The sequence below is a fragment of the Cervus elaphus genome, chromosome 15 (assembly GCF_910594005.1).
Source record: "Cervus elaphus chromosome 15, mCerEla1.1, whole genome shotgun sequence".
Classification (NCBI taxonomy): domain Eukaryota; kingdom Metazoa; phylum Chordata; class Mammalia; order Artiodactyla; family Cervidae; genus Cervus; species Cervus elaphus.
Window position 1 is genome coordinate 79,124,904 of NC_057829.1, and position 25,562 is coordinate 79,150,465.

The 25,562-nt window shown below is 40.0% G+C and overlaps 1 protein-coding gene across 2 annotated transcripts in view; it reads left to right on the plus strand.

Moving 5' to 3' along the window:
- The window catches only part of PNLIPRP3 (pancreatic lipase related protein 3), a 36,781-nt gene extending 15,537 nt beyond the window's left edge, over nucleotides 1-21,244 (plus strand). Inside the window, exons 4-12 of one of the 2 annotated variants that reach the window (XM_043926398.1) lie at nucleotides 644-775; nucleotides 2,257-2,365; nucleotides 7,363-7,482; nucleotides 7,566-7,688; nucleotides 10,754-10,872; nucleotides 13,737-13,869; nucleotides 16,872-16,983; nucleotides 19,909-20,076; nucleotides 20,360-21,244. In XM_043926398.1, the coding sequence (XP_043782333.1) occupies nucleotides 644-775; nucleotides 2,257-2,365; nucleotides 7,363-7,482; nucleotides 7,566-7,688; nucleotides 10,754-10,872; nucleotides 13,737-13,869; nucleotides 16,872-16,983; nucleotides 19,909-20,076; nucleotides 20,360-20,423 (1,080 nt within the window). In that variant the 3' untranslated portion in view covers nucleotides 20,424-21,244. The remainder of the gene's footprint in view (nucleotides 1-643; nucleotides 776-2,256; nucleotides 2,366-7,362; nucleotides 7,483-7,565; nucleotides 7,689-10,753; nucleotides 10,873-13,736; nucleotides 13,870-16,871; nucleotides 16,984-19,908; nucleotides 20,077-20,359) is intronic. The other variant, XM_043926399.1, reaches the window with a different exon arrangement.
- Nucleotides 21,245-25,562: the final 4,318 nt, after the last annotated feature.

Sequence of the window (25,562 nt, forward strand, 5' to 3'; positions counted from 1 at the left end):
TGTGAATAATCTCTTCTTTATGGTGTATTAAAGCTTTATGTTTAATGTGAATGTACTTTGCAAGGTACTAACGTGTATTCATGGAAATTCTCCATTCAGTTATTCACATTAACCATATTCCAAGACCCAAATGAATTACCCATTTCCCATTTATTTTCACTGGTTATGAATTGCACAGATTATGATAGAAGATTTTTATAATTATTCTTAGTAAATTTTCATCTTTGACAAAAGATTGAATGGTATGATAAATTTCTCATTTAATTTAAGGAAAACATTTCCAAGTTCACTCCAGGAAATTAATTTTCCTCTCTTCTACTCAAGATGAATAGACTGCTAACGTAGTAAGCAATTAATTATTTACAAGCCATACAGTGTGGTAGAGTCAGGCTGTCTGGAATATTATGGTTCTATTGACTAGCTCTGTGGTCATGGGCAAGTTAATTAACCTATATTTGCCTAGGTTTGCTTATCTTTAGGTGAATATCAAATAAGTTAATATATGTACAAGTGTTAGGACAGGGCCAAGCACACGGTAGGTCCTCAATACTTGCAGATGTTATTTCTTGTTGTAGAATCAGTTGTTTGGGCACTCTGGTTTCCTTTAATTCTTATTTTTAATACTTACAATAAATCTTTTTAGGTGCTGCTAAAAGTGGAAGATGTGAATTGCATTAATTTAGACTGGATTAACGGTTCACTGCAATATATCCACGCTGTAAACAATCTCCGCGTTGTTGGTGCTGAGGTGGCTTATTTTATTGATGTTCTTGTGGTAAGAACAGTTGATTGCTTTAACATTACATTGAGCCAGCTTTGTATCGTAACACCGAGAATTTGGGGGCAATTCTATGTACTTTTTTATTAGTTTACACAAGTACCGAACATGTAAAATAATAAGCGTTGGTGTATGGTAGCCAAAAAGGGAATGTTAGGTTCCTTCTGGTGAAAGAAGTGCCTGTAGTTCTACAAATCGCCACTTGGTGGCAGTGTGTCTTCACCGGCTCCTCACCAAACCCATCCCCGCCCCTCAGGGTCGCCGCCTGGGTCGGCCTGGAGGACCATCTCGGTTCCTTTCAGCACAAGGTAAACCTGTCCTTAACTGTAGAGAGGAAACCGTTTCTGGGTTATGGGCGCTATCTGTGCAGAATGTGAAGTGCGTTTTCCCCACAGAAACTGGGTTCTATGGCAGTGAAATAGGTCCCTCGGCCAGTCCAGGCACAACTCTTGAACCTACACGTTTTCAAAGAGAATAAAATAAGCTTTGCTATTTATGAGGGCTATACTCTGAGACATTTATAAATCTCCAAATGCTCCACCATAATAGAAAGTAGTTTCCCACCATGCAATGCGGTGAAGTTAAAAAAAAAATCTAAAGATTTATGACCCTTTCAGATTCTTAAGATTTCACTCCTTACAGTCAACAAATATTTCACTCCGCACTTGCTGCGGGCCGGGCTCCTTTCTCGGCACTGAAGGGACACGGTGAGCGAGACAGCGTTTCTGCCCTGACGGAGTGTGGGGACAGGACTGTGGGAAAATTCAAGGCAGCGGGAAGGGGACTGGCCGGCGCTGCAGCTCACTTTGAGGGTCGGTCAGGAGAGCGGGCCCAACACTGAGCCCAGTTAGGACTCAGGCTGGAGCAGAGTCAGGGAGCCGGATACTCACGGCTGCCCTCCCTCTTCTCCATCCACCCCTCCTCTTCAGAGAAAATCCAGGACTAACTAAGCTTTCGTGAATTTCTTCCTTGATCTTGGGGCCTGAACTGTGGGCTCCTAAAGGCGCATAAAAAAAGTCGGAGGAGATTTTGCTGAACTGAAGGGGAACGTGTTGGCTGACTTAAATGTTCAGTGAATCGTTTGCCCCCCCCTGGGCGTGAGCTGCCTTTAGCCCATGTGGGGGTGTGCGGGATGGTTTGGGCCTCAGGAAGGATGAACATGGACTGGAAGCTACAGAAGGGTCACTGGGCTGGTCTCCTTCCTGTTCCCAAGAACTGCGAGGCCCTTTAGCACAGGGAGAAAGCGCCGACAGAAGGTATTCCTCCGGCCCACCTGATGTTCTCTCCCTCAGCTAGATAAGGATGTAGGTGGACATGGGGTTGCATTGTCATTTTACCAGTCTCCTCATCCTGGAGGGGGAGAGGGAGAAACATGTCAGCTCCTTTTTCATTTTAAGCCAGTTTCAGCCATTCCACCTGCTTAAAAAAAAAAAAAATAATAATGCTTGTTCTGTTTTCCTTTTAAAATATCCTCTCAGAAAAAATTTGGATATTCTGCTTCTAAAGTACACTTGATTGGCCACAGCTTGGGAGCTCATCTGGCTGGGGAAGCTGGGTCAAGGACGCCAGGCCTGGGAAGGATAACTGGTAAGCCTGCCCTGCAAATGGTCCTTGGGTTTGTTTATGTCTTTGTTTGTGTACAAAGTATCAAATATCTGAACACCAAGGAGGTCACAGAAGCAAATGGAAGACAAGAGAAAATGTGACCTTCCCTAAACTAAAACATGAAATGCTTCCAAAGGGTGAGTGTGTGAATCCATTTTCAAGAGTGTTCACCGTAGCATTATCTGTGGTGACAGAGGAGTGGGACCTGTGATCATCCACCTGTCGGGGATGGTCGACTGAAGGATGACACATTCCATGCTTTGCGATTCCATAATGGCTTCTACACAGACCGAAACAGAAACTCCACCGTGGTCCTGCTCACCCAGTGTAGCTGTAATGCTGGACTGTTTTGTTTAAGGCCCATGCTAGTCTAGTTGCTAAACTTTGAATGTTGTCCCTGAGTGTGCCTGCTTCAACAACACATATACTAAAGTTGAATATTGTTCCTGAGTATAATGTTAAACCTGAAAACAAGTTGCGAAGTGAGTCCTACGAACAAGGTGTTGGGAATGATATTTAATTGCATCCCTTCCCTGTACTCTTGACTTCCAAACTACTTGAGTCCATTGACTAGAAATCAAAATATCAGCTCCATTATTGGTAAGTTGGGCTGACCCCTCCCTATTCTGTATCCCCCACCAACAGTCAGTCATCAAACCCCTCATCTCCTCCATCCTTCAATCTTCTCCTGCATCTGCGTTGTGCCTCTTTGTGGCCCAGTCACTGTCCCAGCTCAGGCCCTCTCCATCTCCTGAGTTTTTGCCATTCATGACTGGTGCCCTGCCTAGTTCTGCCTGCCAATGAAACATACGCGATGTGGGTTCGATTCCTGGTTCAGGAGGATCCCCTGGAGTAGGAAATGGCAACCCACTCCAGTATTCTTGCTGGGAGAATCCCATGGACAGAGGAGCCTGGTGGATTACAGTCCATGGGGTTGCAAAGAGTTGGACACTCCTCAGAACAGGCTGGTACTCCAGTCTTACACAGGTATTACCAGTGTCATTATCTTTCTAAACACGGGCTGTGCCACTCCACTGCTTGAAACTTTTCATTGTCTAAAGCATCTGAACTTGTTGTATGACTGTTTCATGTTTCTTCACATATTTTCATGATTCTGTGCCTTTGCAAGTCCTGTTCCCCCTCACCCTAAACACCCGCTGGTCATCCTTTGAGAATTTTCTCAGATATTTCTTCCTCAGACAAAGTTAATTTTCTGCTTCCCACACTCTTTGAAATATGCCTTTATTATATATGAAGACACAAATGTTGTATCACAAAGTCTAATTAATTATTCATGTGCCTGTTATTTTCAGTAGACTCTGAACTACTTAGAAAGACTTTCTTACTGCACTCCCATCCCAGTCCTGGCACATAGTAGGTACACACTTTGTGTTCATTGAAACAATACATTGCAGCTCTGGTGTACACACACACACACACACACACGTGCTTTAATTTCAGATTTAAATTTAAAATATTTTTTCCAAATTCTAAATTGGGTTTAAAGTATTAATATATTGCCTCTGCAGTCTAATGGTATAACAGGCTTTTCCTGCTGGAAGTTTCCTCTTTTTCCCAGATCTCTGATTCTAACTCCAGCCCTAGCCCACCACTACCATTTCTACATAGAATATTAAAATTCGTATATTTACCCTGAAGTTGTTGTTCTTTATTCAGTCACTAAGTTGTGTCCGACTGTTTGCAACCCCATGGACTGCAACATACCACTCTACGCTGTCCTTCACCATCTCCCAGAGTTTGCTCAGACTTATGTCCATTAAGTCGGTGATGCCATCCAACCATCTCATCTTCTGCCACCCCTTCTCCTCCTCCTGCCCTCACAATAATAATCTTTCCCAGCATCAGGGTCTTTCCCAATGAGTCGGTTCCCAAGTTATTGTGTAGCAAAAATCTTTGCCAGAGAATGGAAGAAATGGGCCCACCGTGTACGAATGCAATCTCATGGGGCCTAACAGCCTAAGGGAGCATTTCAGCTGTAAATTAAAAGGAAGAACATTGCCATAAATGTGTCAAAAATTCACACTAGGTTGCAATAAATTTATGGAGATTTTGTTTTCCTGAATTCTTATTTCACAACTCGGATAATTTTTAACTTCAGGGTTTCCTGCCAACTGAATTATCCTATTGAATAAATAGACAATAATAGGTTTTTAAAGGCTCTCTAAACATCTGAAGGATCTGCATAATTTGGATGTTGCAGTCTATATTCCTTCTAAGTGGTTAGTCTTTGAATAATCACGTTCCTTGGATAACAAAAGAACCGAGATCTCAAAAAAAAATGTTGGCTTTATAATAAAACCAGTTAAAATATGGTAGATTTTAGGACATGCATAAGTTTCTGTGTCTCTGGTAATTCTCTATAACTGGTAGGCAGTTATCATAGATGACTATAGCATGGGGGTTACTCAGTCAAGGTTTTGTTTTCCTTTTATCTATAAATAGCATCAGTGTTTTCCTATTGGAGAAGAGGTTATTCTCTATGCTGATACACTCATGCATCCAAATACATACATATTAACAAACTCAGCTTCCAAAGGGTGAAGCTTTCATTCATGCAATAGGGGTCATGCCTCCCCAACTCAGATCAATGAAGAGGTTGAACCTTCTAGTTCTCCCCTCTGTTGATCTTCCTCCTGAGATCTTTTAGAACCACAAATCCAAGATTCTCTCTTCCCTGCATCTTGAAAACACTAGTTGTCTTTTTTAAAAAAACATATCTGGTTGCCTTGTCCTCACATCAACATCATCTGAGGTGTACCTGCTATATTTGGATACATCTCTACTGAGCTCCCGAAGATTGTATCTAATTAGCAATTGTACATTAGCATAAACAATTCTCCCTAGAGTTGAAGATTAATTGTGAGACAAATACTTGGGCAGCTTTCTTCTGTTGGTTTGCTTCATTGGCCCTCTGTCTAATTTTATTTTTCACCTGTGCTCTGAGTCCCTTGCCAGCTTTGGGGACCTGACTGTCATTTGTCTGCTTTTCTTCCCATCTTGTCAAGCTCTTTTCCTCAACTCTATTAGAACTGACATGTCAAAAAAAAAACAAAAAACATGTGTGCCGTTTCCTGCTTAGGCCACAGCCTCTTCTCACCAATACCCTAGCTTGCCTCACTCAGATTCCAACTCCTCTAAAAGGAAGTGGCCATGTTTCCTTGAGGGCTGTGCTCTCCTCAACCCACTGCAGTCTGGTTCCTTCCCCAGTCCTGCTTGCAAAACCACTATGACCACCAACAGCTTCTTAGTGGGACTCTTCCAGGCCTTTCCCATCTTTACTTTCCTTGGCCCCTCTGCAGAATTTGACTTGCTAACCCCTCCTTGCTGTCGGAACACCCTCTTTTGGCTCCTGTGGTTCCCCGTCTTGCATCTCCTTGGTTGTCTTTGTTCTTGTCTGACAGCTTCTTTCCAGGCTCCCTCACAGGTTCCTTTTCTTTCACCTTTCCTTACATGTTGGTGTTCTTCAAGGTTCTATCTAGGCCCCCTCTTCTCTCCTCTCCTTGCCTCCTCTCGTTCTATCATTTCTTTCTCATGATTATATGATTCAGAAAAATAAAAACAAAAATGGAATCATTTAACAGTCTATCATGCCAAGGTATTAAACACCCCACAGCTGTGGCACATTCATCGCTCACTCCTGCTGCATTTCCCCAAGGGGTCAGATACAGCTCAGCTCTGAGTCCCCTCCGCTCTGAGCCCTGGTCTCCACTTCACAGCAAAGAGGCTTTGCTAAAATACAAATCTGACTGTAAACCTCCCTTTTGGCAAACTTGTAAGAGCTGCCCATTGACAACCAGGTCATGTCCAAACTCATCGTGGCTCAGCTAATTACATCTGGCTCCTGACTACAATGCTGTCTTCATCTCTCACCAAATTCTGAAATCCTATGCACCGGCCCTTGAAAGCTAGTTGCAGTTTCCCAAATGTGATTAACCCTCTCGCCTGACGGCCACGTATACTCTCTGTCCTGTTCCCAGGATGCTACTGACCTCATCTTCACCCTGGCTGACTCTTCTACTCCCTCAGATCTCTGCTTGCATTTCTCATCTCTAGCAGAAGCATGTCCCAGTTTCCCAAGACTGGGTTGCCTGTTGCTTCTCTGTATTGCGTAACACCTGCTCTCGCCTGTCTCAGCACTGAGCACATTGAATTGCGATGCCTTCCCCTCCAAACAGAAAGCTCCTTGAGGACCTTATTCCTTGCATCCAGTTGCAAAACCCTGTTGCTGGCACATAATAAGTGCTTGATAAATAATCATCAAATATGTAAATGAAGAGTTATGTGAATGATCATAACATTTTAGAGACCTTAGATATCTTAACCTTTGCTTTAGTAGACATTTGAATGGGAGACAATGGACTGAAGTCTGACCACCATTTTGCATCTAATATATGATGGTCCATTTTGCATCTAACATATGATGGCCTTGTCAAGCCCCTTCACTTCTTTGGGCTTCAGGTTTTTGTTTGTAATACAATGAGTGGAACTAAGTGAGCCTTAACTGAGGACTATGATTCTGTTATTTTTATTGTGTTGCTTTGTGATTCATCTTTACATTTTAAAGAGTTCTTAGCTTTTATTTTTTATTTTTTTACATGTAAATGTTGCTTTTAAGGTGGTCTGCAATCCATAACCTTAGTTGTCTGTATGGTATTCCATGTACAGACCCTAGAGTAGCTGCTTTGACTTTTCTGACTTTGTTAGCTGGTTTGGTATTGTCCAGACACAGCCTTGCTTGTGTGTAGGAATCTGACATTGCAGTATATACAGATCCTGCATTTATAAATATAAACACATCCTACTGTTTATGTATCTGTCCTTCAGGCTGAGTGGTGTTTGACCTACATAAATCATATAAGAAAGAATATTTTGCCTTCACCATCTATCCTTCCAAAATAGCAACACTGTCAGTGTACTTTTATATGTCTCAGTTTAATACACATTATGCTTTTTCCTAGGGTTGGACCCAGCAGGGCCGTGTTTCCATGACACTCCAAATGAAGTCAGGCTGGATCCCTCAGACGCCAACTTTGTTGATGTTATCCATACAAATGCGGTTCGCCTCTTCTTTGAGCTTGGTAAGTTTTTAACACAAATCGAAAGTGCACTGAAAGATGGAGGAGAGTTTTAGAAGCATGTATCTTGCTTTTTTAAATTTCAGGTGCTGGAACTATTAATGCTTGTGGTCACCTTGACTTTTACCCAAATGGAGGGAAGCACATGCCAGGATGTGAAGATTTAATTACACCTTTATTTAAATTTGATCTCAATATTTACAAGGAAGGTAAATACTTTCTAAACTGCAGTTATAAACTCAATGAGCACCCTTCTTGGATAGAATATGCTTTTGAATATAATATAATGTAAAAATATATTTTAGTCCAAAACACAGTAGCATGTATGAAGTTCCTAGCAGTCATGAGGTCTGCAAGGCCAGGGTCCATGTTTTGGTTAAGTCTGTTACCCCAGGGTCTAACAGAATGTCTCACTCAGTATGAACAAGGAGGATGTAGTCATCCAATAGGTATGTATTGAGTGCTTACTATGTGCCAGGCATTATTTTAGGAATAGCAGATGTAGGAATAGCAGATTATTTTAGGAATAGCAGATACAAAAGACAAAAATTAGTAGGAGTTAATACCCTACTTTGCTAGAAAAACAGTAATAGAATAAGTGCTAAGGAGACAAAAAGAAGCATGTAATGGGAATATGATGTGTTGGTGACCTAGGGGAAGGAGATTTTTGATAGAGTGGACAGGAAGTCCTTACTGAAAAGATGACCTGAAGGAGTTAGCCATGCAGGTACCTGGGCGAAAGGCATTCCAGGCTGAGGGGTGGGAATGACAAGTGCAAAGGGCCTGGGGCAGGAGCCTGTGAGTTTCATGGCAGCGAGGAGCCTATTGTGGCCAGAGTGAAATAAAAGAGAGGAGAGTAGCAGGGCATGAGGTTGGAGAAGGAACAGGGCAGGGGGAGATAATGTAGGGTCTTATGGACTGTAGCAAAGACTTCAGCTTTTACTTAAGGGGGATGGGAGCCATGGGAGGATTTTGAGCAGAAGAAGTACATGGTTTGATTTGCTTTTTGACAGAATCACCCTGGATCACAAGTTAATTTAATCACAAATTAAACAAATAGTATTTAGCCCTTTATAGCAGTTTCCAATAATAATAATAAGGCACTTTATAAGACACCAGAAAGTTATTATTTGGGAGTTCCATTCCTCCCAACTCTATATCATTATCATGTAAATAATGATATGTATCATCCATAATATATGATAAAGCCCAGTAATATAATGTTTGATGACATGATAGTAAATTTTTGGATGATTCTAAATATCCCACTGCCTGATCCCATGTGGTCAGAATGTCTAGATAATGTAATTATTCTATTTTCCATCTGGCAGTTGTAGAGGTTTAAAAAAAACACAGATCCCGGCATTGAGAGTAGCTTGAATTTCCTCTTAACTGGCACTAAGTTACAAAGTTTTACTATCTGTTTTGAAAGTAAATGTAATTAGAAATATCCATTTGCAATGACTGCTTAAAACTGGTAAAACTATAGATACTCAAAATGAGAATTAAAGCCAGCTCTATCCAGTGCTGGTTAGCAAAATTCTTTCAAAAAAGATCTATTATAAAACTTCTTTCTCATTATTTGTTTTATTATGATTTGAAATAATTTCTATTAGGATAAAACATAGATCATAAGACTCCTTGACATAACTATATTAATTGTTATATACTGAGTACTTGAAATTCTGTAAAATAATGAATTAAAATAAGCCTACATTTATCATAAGCTATCATTTTGAGATACTATAATTCCTACAACTTTATTAGATTAAAAGCATATTTATCATTCATATCTTTAGATGACTTTTCAGCCTCAAAATATTTTATTTTATATTATATTTATTACTAAGAAGTCATTTACTTTTAAAATTCATAGTTCCCTATGTCTTAAAGAACCATCTTGTCTAAACCACAATTAGTTATGAATACAAATTTGTATGTAAAGAAACCTGATATAAGAGAAGTCCTCCTTAAAAAAAATGATGACAATTCTTTATCACTGCTATGTTGCATTTCTGAAATGATCTCAGTTATCTATTGTATAACAAACCATAGTGGCTTAAGAGAACAATGGTTTATTGCCCATGATTATGAGGCTCAAGATTCAGGCAGAGCTCTGCTTTGCTGTGTGTCCTTTGGGTGAATGCACGTGATTGCATCCAACTGGGAGCTGGGCTGGGCTGGGCCAAGCCGGGTGGGAAGGTCCAAGATGGCCTTCCACGTGCAGTGTCTTGGTACTAGCTCTCCTCTCTAAGTGGTCTGTTTTCCTTGGAGCCTCTCTCCCCAGCCAGTTCACCTGAACTTCTTAACATGGAGACTGGGTTCTAATAGAGCAAGAATAGATACTGGAAGGTCACTGAAGACCAAGGCCTTGATACTTGCTCACTGTCAGTTCCTCCACATTCTATTAGTCAAAGGAGTCCCAAGACTAGCCTGTAATCCAGAAAGGTTTTTCAAAAAGTCAGTTCCATCTCTTGATGGAAAGACTAGTAACATTATTTTGCAAAGAGGTGAGGACCTAGGAAGGAGTGACTGTTTGGAGTCCACATTTATAGATAAGTGATTTGCCACATATACCAAAACCAACATCTAGTGACTCAAAGGTGAGCCAAGTCATGTAGGTCATGACAAGAATAGCCCATGCCATGTAGTAAAAATGTTGTTATGTAAGGAAAAGAGAGCATAAATGACTGGAGTGTATTTCAGAATAACACAAATGTACTTAGAATTTTTGAGAATTATTGCAGTAATCCTAACTACTAGTGGCAGTAATGCTGTGCCTGACAATGACAAAACCAATTTGTCTATAGCATTCTTTACAATACATTCCACCTGTCACATCTTGAAACTCAGCTGAAGGTGTGCACTGGTTAACCTTACTGGCTGTTTTATGATTGAATAGGAGAGAGTTCAGTCATTCCTGCAGAAACAGGGAGACAAGAGAATTAATTGGTCTAAGGCAGAGATACTGTGTACACAGTGATACTTAAACCTCTAAGTGCTCACGTCAGATATCTGGGAAGTGTTGGGGATATTAGTATCAGAACACAGTCATCTACATTAAATGTCCCTTTAGACTCACACAAAGAATTCTTTGGTACCAGAAAATTATATGTAATATTAATAAATGTGCAATATCTAAGACTACACACAAGGTCTGGTGACCCAGATCCAAGTCAAGAAACTATCATTTAACATTACTCTTTCTAGGAAATGTTTCATACTATCAGTTATCAGTTCATTGCTACCAGTTAATTGGAAATTGTTTTCACAGAAGTGTTTTCCTTCTTTGATTGCAACCATGCCCGAAGTCATCGCTTTTATGCTGAAAGCATTCTCAATCCTGATGCATTTATTGCTTATCCTTGTAGATCCTACAAATCTTTTAAAGCAGTAAGTAAAGCATTTTGCCGTGTAATTCAATTAGCAAGTCATTTTTTTGAAGCATGATCAGCCAACTAAAAATTAGAACATTGAGTATGTAGCAAAAAAAATGCATCTGCCATTTTGGTAAATAATAGATTGTTTCTGTGCTGAGTACTGAACAGTAGCTGGGGTTCCTGAAGGGCTTAAATAACTAAACCAACTATTTGTATTCTGGTTGTTTCAGTTCTTTTGAATTATATCCAATTTTGCTTTTTTGGTCATTTGTTATGCAGTTATTAGATGTTGTGTACCAGGCATAAGTCCAGTGCAAAAATTTTTGTGTGTATATATTTTAAATGTCATCCTCTAAGATGCCCTGAGAAGGCTGAACCAATTAATAGGTACTATCAAACATATTACGGTTTACCTGGAACATGAGAATTATTTTATTAAAATTTGATTATTCATACAGAGCAGAACTGAAGCATAGATAGCTCACAGGAATTCCATGCAGATCAATATACATTACAAAATACCAAATCTGATTTTACTTGAGTCATGAAGCATGTGGTGCCAGATCTGAGTGACCATATTTTTCATTTGCTTATCACTATGAAAAGGTAAAGAGGAAATCTGTTTTGTAGTGGAAAGTAGAAAGATTTTCCTGCTTGTGCTTTAGAGACCTATCCCCTGTTTTATCAGGGTAGAAAAATGTGGAGTTTCAAACCAAAGTGTATTATAAGCAATAGCATTTTGTGAATAAGAACAGTGTTGGGACAGGAGTAAGTGTTTCCCTCCTGTTACAGATCAAGGTGAGTGAGCCCTCAGGCTGTCTTCTCAGTTCCTGGGCATGTCTTCTTTGTTCATAATGTGGCTGGTGAACTGCTATTCTCAGAAACCTTGCCAGACAAGCACTGACATTTCCCCTAAACCGCCTTCTCCCCAAACTCATCCTTCTTCAAGCCCCAGGTGCTGCTCTGAATGGCTAAGGGGATCCTGACATTCACTACATCAAAGGCAGGTGAAAGCAGGTTCTCAGAGTCACAGTATATTCAGAGTTAGTGGGGTTCTATCGGCTAAAAACTGGAGAACCATAGGCTCCTATGCCACATAGATGCTAATTATGGCAACAAACTAGAGAATGTTAAGTCAATTTCCTTGACTTGTTTTATTGTGCTTTTACCCAACAGTCATAAAAAATGAGATGGAATTTTAAAAAATAAGTAAATAAAATAATAGGGGTTTTAGTGCTACGCCATCTGATTCACATTCTTGCGCCTTCACTTAATAGACAAACAAACTCAGACAAATTGCTTACTTCTCTGGGCTTTAGTTTCCTCATCTGCTAAATAAGGAGACTAAAAATATTATAATAATAAGTGATTTTGTGAGGATTAATTGACCTAAATGCATATAAAGTGCATTAAACAGTGCCTTGCACATGGTAAGCACTCGGTCAGTCAATATGAGCCCTCATTATTTTGTTAGTATTTTTCCTCATTAAAAATGGAATTTTAAATGGGGTGTTTTACTATAATCCTAGGCTTCCCCAGTGGCTCAGCAGTAAAGAATCTGCCTGCAGTGCAGGAGAGGCAGATTTGATTCCTGGGTTGGGAAGATTCTCTGGAGGAGGAAATGGCAACCCACTCCAATATTCTTGGTTGGAGAATCCCATGGACAGAGGAGCCTGGAGGGCTGTGGTCCACTGGATCACAAAGAGTCGGACACGAATGTAGTGACTGAGCATGCACGCGTGCACTATAGTCCTAGCCTAAATATCCATAGTTTATAAGTCTGAAAGTTCAAAAACCTAAAATAGCAAATATTCCAACATTAAATTAGTATTTTGTTAGTTTTGCTTTAGATTTTAAAATACACAGATAAAATTTAAGTACCTTATATTTGCTTCATGCCCTTCCCCAAAGCAAACTTTGAGGGAAATTTATATACATATATACATGGCAACCCACTCCAGTACTCTTGCCTGGAAAATCTCATGGACGGAGGAGCCTGGTAGGCTACAGTCCATGGGGTTGCAAAGAGTCGGACACAACTGAACGACTTTACTTTATTTCATTTATTTATATATATATAAATATATATATATAGAGAGAGTATCTAACTATAAGTGTCTTTCTGAATTTGCTTTTAAATTAAAATTTATAAGGTCTACATTGACATATATAGACCTATTGCATTTAGTAGGAATTCTGTAGGAATCAGCCACATTTTATTTATTCATTCCCCTACTAACGTGCATTTTGGTTGTTTGCAGTTTTCATTATTAAAAGCAATTCTGCAATAAACACCTTTGCGTATCTTCTTATGTACTAGTGTAGAAGTTGCTTTATGACATACAATAGAAGTGAAATTGTCAAAGCATATGTGCATTTCCATCTTTATTAGACATTACCAAATGTCTGTCTGCAACGTCTGTTAATTTATATTCCCATAAGAAGCAAATGAGAATTCCCCACTCCATATCTTACCAATACTTGGTATTTCCAATTGCCTTAATTTTTGCAAATCTGCTGAGTATGAAATTGTATGTTGTTTTAATTTGCACTCCTGACAGCTAGTAAGATTGAGCATCTTTTTACATAGCTATTGACTATTGACTTTCCTCTTCTATGGACTCTCTGTCTATTCATGTTATTTACTCATTTTTCTGACAGCCAGCCCCTTTCCCTTATCCCTCAGTTGTTTTTGTTTTATTATGTTTTGTTTTTGAAAACAGGCAGGATGGTCTATTAGGCAACTTAGTCATTCTTAAATGCATATACTTTATTTAGACTCGAAAGATTTATTATAGTTTAATAGTACATTCTGAGTTTATTGAAAGTCAGCATTTCTAATTACATGTCTAATTACCTCTTATTTTCTGTCACCAGGGAAATTGCTTCCATTGTCCCAAGGAAGGTTGCCCTACAATGGGTCATTTTGCTGATAGATTTCACCTAAAAAAAATGAAGCCTAATAGATTATATTATTTTTTAAACACAGGGACTCTTGCGCCGTTTGCCCGTAAGTATCATAGCTGAATTTTATTGTAATGCCTTAAGGCACTTACCTTTAAATATTCAACAGTTTTTACTGAGTGTCTACTAAATCACTGGGCATCGGGCCAGACTCTGAGGATGTAGTGAAGAACAACACAGTGAGTTTAGGCTGGGGGAAAGAAAAGGAAAATTCTCAGTTTCAACCCTGAGTAATAAACTTTCTGTTGGGAGATGCAAAGAAGGAATTTCTGCACTCAGATCAGGGAGCCTTCCAAGGAAAGATGCCTTTGACGCTGATTCCTGAAAGGTGAGTAACAGAAGGAAGGAAATAGAGTGTTCCAAGCAAAAGGAACTGCATATGAAAATGCCTGGAGATAAGGGAGAGCTGGAATCTAAAAAAGATCCCCCTGCTGAGATTGTAGAGACCAGGAGGAAGGTAATATGAGTCAGGTAAGATGAGAGAGGTAAATCGGGTCAAAATGAAATTGTGCTCCATATGGGAAGTTTGGGTTTTATTTTTGGGCAGGAAGAAGCAAAAAGGACCTGAGTGAGGAGTTTCCCTGGTGGTCCAGTGGCTAAGACTCCATGCTCCCAATACAGGGAACGTGGCTTCAGTCCCTGGTCAGGGAACTAGAGCCCACATGCTGTAACTAAAGATGGAAGATCCTGAGTGCCACCACTAAGACCTGGCATAGCCAAATAAATAAAAACAAATAAAAAGAGTTTTAATTAAAAAAAAAAAGGAACTGGGTGAATGGGTTTGTCAGTTCAGTCACTCAGTCGTGTCCGACTGTGTGTGACCCCATGGACTGCAGCACACCAGGCTTCCCTGTCCATCACCAACTCCTGGAGCTTACTCAAACTCATATCCATCGAGTCGGTGATGCCATCCAACCATCTCATCCTCTTGTCATCCCCTTCTCCTCCCGCCTTCAATCTTCCCCAGCATCAGGGTCTTTTCCAATGAGACAGTTCTTCACATCAGGTGGCCAAAGTATTGGAGTTTCAGCTTCAGCATCAGTCCTTCCAATGAATATTCAGGAAAGATTTCCTTTAGGATGAACTGTTGGATCTCCTTGCATTCCAAGGGACTCTTAAGAGTCTTCTTCAACATCACACTTTAAAATCATCAATTCTTTGGTGCTCAGTTTTCTTTATAGTCCAACTCTCACATCCATACATGACTACTGGAAAAACCATACTTTTGACTAGACAGTCCATCTAGTTTTTCCAGGAGTCTTATATGGATGTGAGAGTCAGCCTTGTCTAACTCAATGAATGGGTTTGAGGGATGCAGAAAGTGGAGAAGTCAAGGATGATTCTAACTGGGTGAATGACATACCATATGCTGAACTTGGTAACCAGGCAGAGAGGCTGGTTTGAAGTAAGTTGATGGGCTCTGTTTGTTACATATTAGGTCTGAGATGTTGTTAGGATTTGGGCATGTGCAGTTAGATTGGGTGTCAGCCTCTGGAGATCACTGTGGTCCACAGTCAAAGATTCAAATGTTTAGACAGTAACCTAAGCTATGAAGTGGATGATGTAATTACCCAAGAAGAATGTATCAGATGAGAAGAAAGAGAGCAGAGAAAGTGGTCCCTGTGAAGGACACTGAGGAATGAATAAAGAGAGAAAAGATAAAACCATGTGGGAGTCAAGAAAAGAAAGATGATGAGGAAGGGAGAATGCATTCACTGTCCCCAAAGATAGGTCCAATGAGACAGAGCCCAAAGGAGTTCGTGGGATAAGTCCCGTCACTGGTGAGTTTAGCTTTCAGTGGAGAGGTGACGGTGGCAGCCATAGTGCAGTGGAATGGTCAAGGAGAGAAACGGAGCTTTCTGACGATGATTAATTTGTGAACTGAAAATTCTAGTAAATTTTTTCCTCTTTCAGAGACTTTTCAAACAACTTTATGAAGAATTGCATTTTTTTCTGTGTTTTTAAGCATACAACAATTTTAGAATTCAGAATGAAAGATCTGTTTAGTTCTAGAGTTCTTTAAAAGTTACACTGGACTGTTTGCAAGGGATTTATCCTACTGGCACGCTTTGTGTTGACTCAGACCTGTACTGACTGGGAACTCCTAGCACAAAGCCTGGTGGGAGAGGAAGGGACAATTCATTCTGCCTCTGAGTCATTAAAAAAAAACAGACTTTCTTGCTCAATAGGTTTTCTAGATATTTTTCTGGATTAATTGTCAAACTATAGCAAATTAGAATTTGGCTATGGAAAGCAAGGAGTCCCTTGGACTGCAAGGAGATCCGTTCAGTCCATCCTAAAGGAGATCAGTCCTGGGTGTTCACTGGAAGGACTGATGTTGAAGCTGAAACTCCAGTACTTTGGCCACTTGATGCGAAGAGCTGACTCATTTGAAAAGACCCTGATGCTGGGAAAGATCGAGGGCAGGAGGAGAAGGGGATGACAGAGGATGAGATGGTTGGATGGCATCACTGACTCATTGGACATGAGTTTGGGTGGACTCCAGGACCTGGTGATGGACAGGGAGGTGCTGTGGTTCATGGGGTTGCAAAGAGTTGGACACGACTGAGCGACTGAACTGAACTGAACTGATGGAAAGCATACACACCACAGAATACAAATGTAATGGATGGAAGAAGACACACACATTTTTCTAAAGTCCAAAAAATGTATGGAAAAGTAAATAATTTTCTCTAAAAAATATCATTAAACTATTTACTCTGCAAAATCAACATGTGATAGTTTATATGTCTTTAAAAATATAATCTCACCAAATTCACTCAAGCTATATGAAGTTGTATTATTATTTTCTCATGAACATGAACAGCCCTCTTCCACTTTAACCCTGAAAGTTACTTTTACATTAAAGTAGCCAGGAGATAGTGAAGGACAGGGAAGCCTACTGTGCTACAGTCCACGGAGTCTCAAAGGGTCGGACACGACTTAGCGACTGAACAACAATAACAAAGATGTCATGCTTTCCACTTGTTTTAAACCCTTCTCTCTCTCTCTCTCTCTCTCTGTCTTTCCTATTTTCTCTGTTTCCAGGTTGGAGGCACAAACTGTCTGTCAAACTTGATGGGAACAGTGTCACTCAAGGAAGTATATTTCTCCGTGTAGGTGGAATGACTGGGAAGACCGGGGAGTTTGAGCTTGTCAGGTAGGCAAGGATGATAACCTGGCAGGTAACAATGCTGCCCTGAGTTCGTCATGCTCAGTAAGGCTCAGTCTTTTCTTTTCCTACAGTGCCATCAGCTATCATCTGATAATAACTTTTCTTTTTTCCCAAATATAAAATAGAAATCATAGTATCTATTTCATCCACAGTTCCAGCTACAAACAGAAAATGTTAGGAAATGTTAAGATGGAAATACAGATCTAGATAATAAAGCAAGTGGGAAAAAAACAGGAAACAAGATATGCTTTTAATTCAGTCTATTATTGTTATACAAATTTGGGGATATCACTTTACTTTTAGGGCTTCCCTAATAGCTCAGTTGGTAAAGAATCTGCCTGCAATGCAGGAGACCCTGGTTTGATTCCTGGGTCAGGAAGATCCACTGGAGAAGGGATAGGCTACTCACCCCAGTATTCTTGGGCTTGCCTGGTGACTCAGCTGGTAAAGAATCCACCTTCAATGCAGGAGACCTGGGTTCAATCCCTCAGTTGGGAAGATCCCCTGGAGAAAGGAAAGGCTACCCACTCCAGTATTCTGGCCTGCAGAATTCCATGGACTCTACAGTCTATGGGGTCGCAAAAACAATATATGCTTTTAATTCAGTCCATTATTGTTATACAAATTTGGGCATATCACTTTATTTTTATAGATTCCATATGAAATAAAGTATTTATATGAATGGCCAAATTTCTAATAAGCTCCCTAAGTAGTACTCACAGGTATAGGATATGTGGTAAGATAGTCAAAGGTAGGAATAATTCAGTAGAGACATTCACCCTGCACTCTCGTAAAAGGCTACAGTCTCCTTTTATCTTGAGTTTTCCTTAATTTTTTCTTTGATCAGCCTTAAAATTTTTGAATTATGTCTTCCACTTCCATCACTTAATTCTGCAACTCATTTCAGAATTAACATTGTACACACTAATTAGATGTTACCATTTTGTGAACTGATTAATAAATTAGATGTTTTGGCTCTGTGATTTACATCATCTTCAAATACAAGGCAGAGGCACCAAAAGCAGAGGCTTTGTGGTTGTCGGTTGAGGGATATGTTGGATTAATCACTCTGGCAGCCTTTGTGCTTGTTATCTTGCCTTGGTGCAGCTGCCTGTAAAGATGAGTTCAGTCAGTGATTGTCTGGATCCCGGTTCACACACAGGCTCCAACCCACGATTTCTAGCCGTGCCTCCCACTATTTGGCTTTGTTCATCTTTGGCTTAGCCACATTACCCTGATTACACTACCCAGCATTAAAATACATCTCACCCTTTCCTCCCTTCCTGACTTTTATCCATGCTGTTCCATGTTCCAAATACCCTTCTCTGTCTTAGCAAGTCTCATGTCCACTTGTTCTTCACATCTGCATTAAGCTATTCCTCTGAGGACAGTTCAACACAATCTTGTGTCTGTGGCTCTAGGCCCACAGTGCACTCATTGCCTGAGGCTGTGGGATTTGTGTTCTGCACAAAGGCAGCTGACCTGGGTCAGGTGAGGAGAAGTGCATGGTCCCCACCCCTTCTAAAATTTGTGAGAATGTTTTGTCATCTCTCTACTTCTTTTGCTAATGTCTAAAGAAACTATTTGTCATATCCTTGCATAATTATCCAATCCTCTTTTTTAAGAATAATTAAGCATTTCAGGTCCACAGTAAATGTTTCATCTTGCATAGAAGTCTGCTAAATGAATTTGTGTGCTGGTCTAGTCCCACTCTTCAGTCAAGCTTTGAGTCTGTCTTCACCATAGATTGCATGCTTGCATGCTAATACACTCAGTCGTGTCTGACTCTTCTGTGAACCCATGGACTGTAGTCTGCCAGGCTCCTCTGTCCGTGGGATTTCCCAGGAAAACATACTGGAGTGGGTTGCCATTTCCTTCTCCAGGGGATCTTCCCAACCCAGGGATCGAACCCACATCTCCTGACTTGGCAGGCAGATTCTTTACCTCTGAGGCACCAGGGAAGCCCTCACTGTACATTATATTTTAGTTATTTGGGTTTCCAATGACACCATCATGACGAGCTGTACTGTGTGTGTGCTGAGTGAAGGCAGTTCATGGAGCAACAGGGAAATGACCCCTTATAACCTGAAAAAAAGTTGTCCTCTGGTAATGAAATCAATTAATTCTACATGTAATGGAACAAGACAGACCCTAGGAATAGCAACATCCATTCATGCATTCAGCAAACATTTAAATGCCTGTTGTATACCAAGAATTGTTATAACTGCTGGGGAAACAGACACGGGTCCTGCTCTCATGGAACTTTTCCTCCAGTTAGAGGAGACAAGCAATACATTAACAAAGTAAGGAAATAGCAGGACTAAAGATACCTCATCTAGAGTAATTTTGGCTTGCATAAAATATGTCTTATGTCTCAAGTCTCTTATGACTTATTCTCTCTAATCTATTTCCACACTCACCAAAACACCTTTCTATATCATTAGTTTGGTTACCCAGTTCTTTTTGTACAGATGAAGAAGGTAGCAAGGGAAGGCTAGGAGTACATTTTGGTTAATGAAAAGGAAGCATTGCACCACTGTGAGCTGATAACAGGCTTCTAGGTTTTCTTTAATTTTTGTGTGAATTTAGTCTATCATTGATAGTCCGATGATTTTTGGGGTGTCAATAAACTCTAGTTTCTGATACCATGAAGCCAAGACCAGAACTTCACTGGAGAACTAGCCCCTAAAAATCAACTAGTCAGGCTTCTCATTTACCTCACTCTTTTTTTAAGCTTTAGAATTGTGCTATTCTGAGATGCTGACCAAGGTGAACGGCAAGAATAAATCTCCTATAATCAAATGCAGGGAAATGAAACTTTCTCTTCCATGATACACACAGATGTTGTCTTCAACTTCAATATTATGAATACCCAGTGCAAGCTTATGAGTTTTATTTTTCTATTGACAGTGGAACACTGAAGCCAGGCATGACTTATACAGATTTAATTGATGCAGACATTAATGTTGGAAACATTACAAGCATTGAGTTCATTTGGAAGGAGTATTCATTTGAACATTCTCAGAGTAAGCTGGGAGCAGAAATGGTGATAGATATATCTGGAAAATATGGATATAAGTAAGTCTTACTTTTTCCTTTGCATTTTCAAACACAGTTTAAACTTTGTAAATGACATTTAAAATCCATATATAATTTTAAATTTGCAAATAGGATAGAAATGTGTGCCCCTCAAATGTTTTCAGTTAAAGAGAAGAAAAATTTAAGAAACCAATACTGTATTTGTGAAAGTGTTTATAAAATAATAACTACTCATTAAATTAGAAGACCTACCTACATTTTCTACCTCACCTACACTGGAATCATATTAATATTGTCTTTTTTCCCCCTTTAAATTTTTCAGATCTGCTTTCTGTAGCCAAAACATCGTAGGACCTAATATTGCCCAGATCCTGAAACCATGCTAATTTCAGATATAATCTTGATGGATTTATTTAATAGGAGCAATGGGAAAATTAATCTCCTTCTAGCTGGCATCCAGACCAAACTTGGCCCTTGTAAATAAGATAGAAAGGTACAGTTGCCTTTTTTCTAAATAGGATGTTTTTCTTATTGAAAAGCTTTTATCTGAACCTTAAAACCAGACTGAGCCCTGGGACGAAGTACAGTACTGTGACTTATAGGATTCTGGTTTTCAGTGACCAAATAGAGTTGTGTTACAATTTCTCTGAATTAAGAAGAGGTGCTCCAAGAATGGTGGTACAGACTTGTCAGTGAAAATGAGCCTCTGTCTGACTGAGTGTTTGAAGTACACTTAGAGCATTTCCAGGTGGAATAACCATTGTTCAAAACTGCTTAAGGAATATTTACTATGTTGTTAAATCTTGCTAAGACAAATTATGTCTATAGCTCATGATGTATAGTAGATGGTAACCCCATGGGTTGGTACATCTATTGATTAATAATGACAACTAATGAGAGCACATTAGTGTTTTCAAGGTGTTCCTTGGTCTTCAGAGTGAATGTGAGGTAGAAGAGATTTTGGAGCTTATCTGTGATGTTTGCATCAGTAAGTAATAGGTCTTGAGGATCTTCAGCATCTTCTTCTAGAAGCCTCCTATCACAGAATTACTTATCCCTCTGGGCCTTGAAGGTCCCATTACAAATTTGTATTTATTCTAAGGCAGCATTTCATTTCCAAAGCACTTGATGAATACTTTGCATTTATAATAACAATATTGTAATTTCTAAATGTGTTTTCTCTTTTATTTTGCTTCAATTTCATCTAATTCAGTTGTCCTCACCCAGTGAAAATAAAAGACGAGCGTTTTTATTTGTTCTGTTTTCTGTCACTGGGCTCAGTGTTTAGCACTAGGCTATAAATATTATTGGAAAGAAATAACGACAGATGCTCTGCAGGGTATTTCTTGATTCTCCTTGGTGCCTGGCTGCCAACTGAATCTTAAGAAGAGACCTGTGGCTGTACATGAGCTTGAGTTGTGGTGGAAAGCAGAGAACAGAGTGGGGTTACTTTCCCATTGAACAAGGAGGAGGTAGAAGGTTGATTGGAGAGCCAGGCGTAGTGGAAGGAGGAAAGGAGATGAGGATGTCTTTAGCACGGTCGGGCTGAGCGTCCTGACTCCCTGGTGCCGTATCAGCCCGAGGCCCACGCCAGCCCAGGAACAGGGTGGCCAGGAGCAGCCCCCGCAGGAGGGCCTGACCCCTACTCACTGTGTCACAGCCCCAGTACTCCTGAGCGCCCTGGCAGTAGAGTCAGCTGCCTGGCTCTAGGGGCCAGAAACTGCCTGTGAGAGCAGCTGCCCTAAGCCTGCACCACTCTCTGCTCAGCCTTTCTTCCTTTCAGGACGGTCTCCCCAGCTGGAAGGAAGAATTGTGAGCCAGGATGCTGCATTAAACTCTGTGAGTCCTGGCTTGCTTCCTTGTTCAAGGGGTCTCTGGGCTGGCTGTTTCTTAGCTTGAAAAGACAAATTGGAGTCAATTAACTTCTGGGATCCCTACTTTAATTAACTATAGAATTTCTGTCCTATTGTTCTTATATCTGTCCCCTTTTTTGCTTTATAAGAATGTTGTGTGTATGAAAAATAGTGCAGGAGCCAGCCAGGCAGATCTGAGAGTTCAGGGTGACAACACTGAAGTACATTTAGAGCATTTCCAGGTGGAATAACCATTGTTCAAAACAATTTGAAGAATATTTACTATGTTGTTAAATCTTGCTAAGACAAATTATGTCTATAGCTCATGATGTATAGTGCATGGTAACCCCGTGGGTTGGTACATCTATTGATTAATAATGAAAACTAATGAGAGCACATTAGTATTTTCAAAGTGTTCCTTGGTCTTCAGAGTGAGTGAGAGGTAGAAGAGATTTTGGAGCTTTTCTCTGTATATTGCGACCTAGGAAAGCTCCTTCTAAAAAATTCTTTTTCTCTCTGAGTGCCCTGCGTTACTATAGAAGGGTATTTGTGGTGAAGACCGTTAGGAAATTCTTCTGCTTCTTGAGTGAACTGCCGTTAGTGCTGAAAAGTGACTTCCCATCCCATTAGCCATCACTTCCTTCACTGCCCATCGCCATCGATTTACAGTCCTAACTTGTCATCACATCACCCACAAACACCGCCTCTAAACTTGCACGTGGGAGCATCTTGCTCTTGGACCATATCTGCTTCCTCTTTAGGCCAATGGAGTGAACTTCAGATCTTACATGTAATACCATCTCTCCCACCTACATATCAGTATGAATCTGTAAACAATAGATTTGTTGAACATAACCATAATATCTGTCTTATAAAAATTGACAGTAATTTAAAAATGGATTTAAGATTAATTAAAAAAATTAACAATAATTCCTTAATATTATCTTACATTCCAGTTGTTTTTACTTTTCCCAGATTGTCTGAAAAAGGTCTTTGGGCCATTGACTGGTTTAAATTTATATCCAAACAAGATCCAAAAATTGTATATGATTAGTATGTCCCTGTCTCTAGTGATTTCCCCTCCCCCTTCTTTTCACACAAGTTTTTAAATAAACCAAATTACTTGTCCTGTAAAATTTCTCACATTCAACTGATGGGATCCCCTTGATATCTTTTAGTACATTCCTCTCTCCTGTGTATTTCCTATAAACTAGTTACTTAGGTCAGGATACTTGTTGGGATTCAGGTGGGCATTGACCCCTTCCATGCTTGTCTGCAGGATAGACACTTTCTGCACCTTACTTACAGCTTTCAAGTTAACTGGTGATCTTTCTTTTTAAAAAAAGTCTTTGTTGAATTTGTTACAGTATTGCTTCTGTTTTTTGTTTTAGTTTTTTGGCTGCAAGGCATGTGGAATCTTAACTCCCCCACCAGAGATTAAACCCACACCACCTGCATTGAAAGGCGAAGTCTTAACCTCTGGACCACCAGGGAAGTCCCTGCTGGTCATCTTTTATTCATTCAAAGGATTATGTCTGTACTAGCACTTCATAGATTTGAAAGGGCTATACCAGCTAGAGTTGTAGGTAAAATAAAACAGTGAATGTCTTTGACTTTAGTTGCTAAATGGCAGGGTAAGAGGAGAAAGGTGACTTGAAGAAGGTTTACAAGGGTTTGTGCTCTGGGAGGACTGGAAGAAAGGGGCAAATTGTGTAAAGATCCAGTTACGGAGGAGGCATTGACCTCTGCATTATGCCTAGGGCTGGAGGAGGTGCATCATAAATGTTTCTGCAGAAGTTAAGGAAAATTCACATAGCTGCTTATGTTGTGTGTCTGTTTCCCCAGGCTCCTCAGATCAAAGTGAATAATAGAAATCACCCTGTGTAAAAGAGCCCTCAAGTTTTGTTGACTCTGCAAGTCTTCAGAACAAGCAGAGCATTTCAGGAACAGAAGTATAATTTATGCCAAGTTACTGTTTGCCAGCCTTTTAAAATCTAGGCTCATGTTAGATAAACATAAAAATCTCATGTCCCTTCTGGGATCTTTATTCTTCTACTTGGGAAAATCAATTTTTTTTTTTTTTCTTATACCCTCTGGCTAAAAAGATTTGGTAAATCTTTGCTTTCTGCAGATAGTGTAATAAAAATAATAGGTGTGTTTTGTGTTATGTTGTGTGATTTTCCCCCCAAATACATACTTATATTACAATACCAGATGGGCTTCTTGATTTTACATGTGATTCTCTAGAGTTCTGCTCTAAGTGATTTAAGTCTTATACTCAGGAGAGTGGAATGTTTCTACTAGATTTGACTCCAATATGAGGGAATGTCTGAATGCCTATATAGACTGGGCCAAAGATCTTTGGTAAATGTTTTCTCACTTATACAGTCTATTTTTAAATTTTATTTTTATTTATTTTTGGCTATGCTGGGTCTTCACTGCTGCGTGTGGTCTTTCTTTAGTTGCGATGAGTGGGAGCTATTCTCCAGTTGTGCTCAGCCGGCTTCTCATCGTGGTGGCCTCTCTTATTGTGGAACATGGGTTCTAGGACTGTGGGCTTCAGGAGTTGTGGTGCTCGGGCTTAGTTGCTCAGAGGCATGTGGAATCTCCCCAGACCAGGGATCAAACCCTTTTCCCCTTGTACTGGCAGGCAGATTCCTAACCACTGGACCACCAAGGGAATCCCAGTCTATTTTCAAAGTTTGAGTTTTGCAAACATTTCACCTTTACATAGTCATATATCTTTCTTTTATTTTCATAGGCTTTTAAAAATTCATTCATTTAGAAAACATTTAACGAGTTACCTTTTACGTGCCAAGCATTGTGGCTAAGTCATGGGGTTATTTGAAATATACAAGAGAGCATTGCAGAGGACATAGGAAAATAAATCTTTGATCATAATACATCATGATAAGAACTATATAGAAGCAGACACAGAGGTGACAGTGACATAGAAAAAACCAGCTTATTCAGCTAATCTCACACCTTCACCCTTCGCTCATTGATCTCCTATAAAAGCAATAATGATAAAGACAGAGCAGTAGGTTTTCATTTCTGAATTCTGTGGTTGTCATAAGTATTTTTATAAGTGATTCTATTTTGGAATTCAGTGTACTTTATTTTTCCAGTGTCTTTGGTCCTGGAGAAACAGAACTGATATTTCACTCAAACATTCCACATAAATCTATCCATCACAGATCCACTGACTGTCAGCTGTGGCCAAAAGAGCAATAATTTCCTTGAAGGTCCCAGGATGAGAGAGCAAATGTCATGCACAGTAGATTTAGGATGATGCCAACCAGAGCATGACTAGTCTGCTCATCTCAGGCTCCTCTAAGACACAGTCCAGTGGTCTTAGTGGAATCAACTGTGGAACAGTGCCCATGAGACATGAACACAGATACAGTTATCAAACTTCAATCCATCATTTAGGTATAACCACAGCAAACCTAGGCTTCTCAGATGGCGCTAGTGGTAAAGAACCTGCTTGCCAATGCAGGAGACATAAGAGACGCAGGTTCGATCCTTGGGTCGGGAAGACCTCCTAGAGAAAGAAATGACAACCTACTCCAGTATTCTTGCCTGAAGAATCCATGGACAGAGGAGCCTGGCAGGCTGAGGTCCACAGAGATACAAGGAGGCAGACATGACTGAAGAGACTTCACATGCACA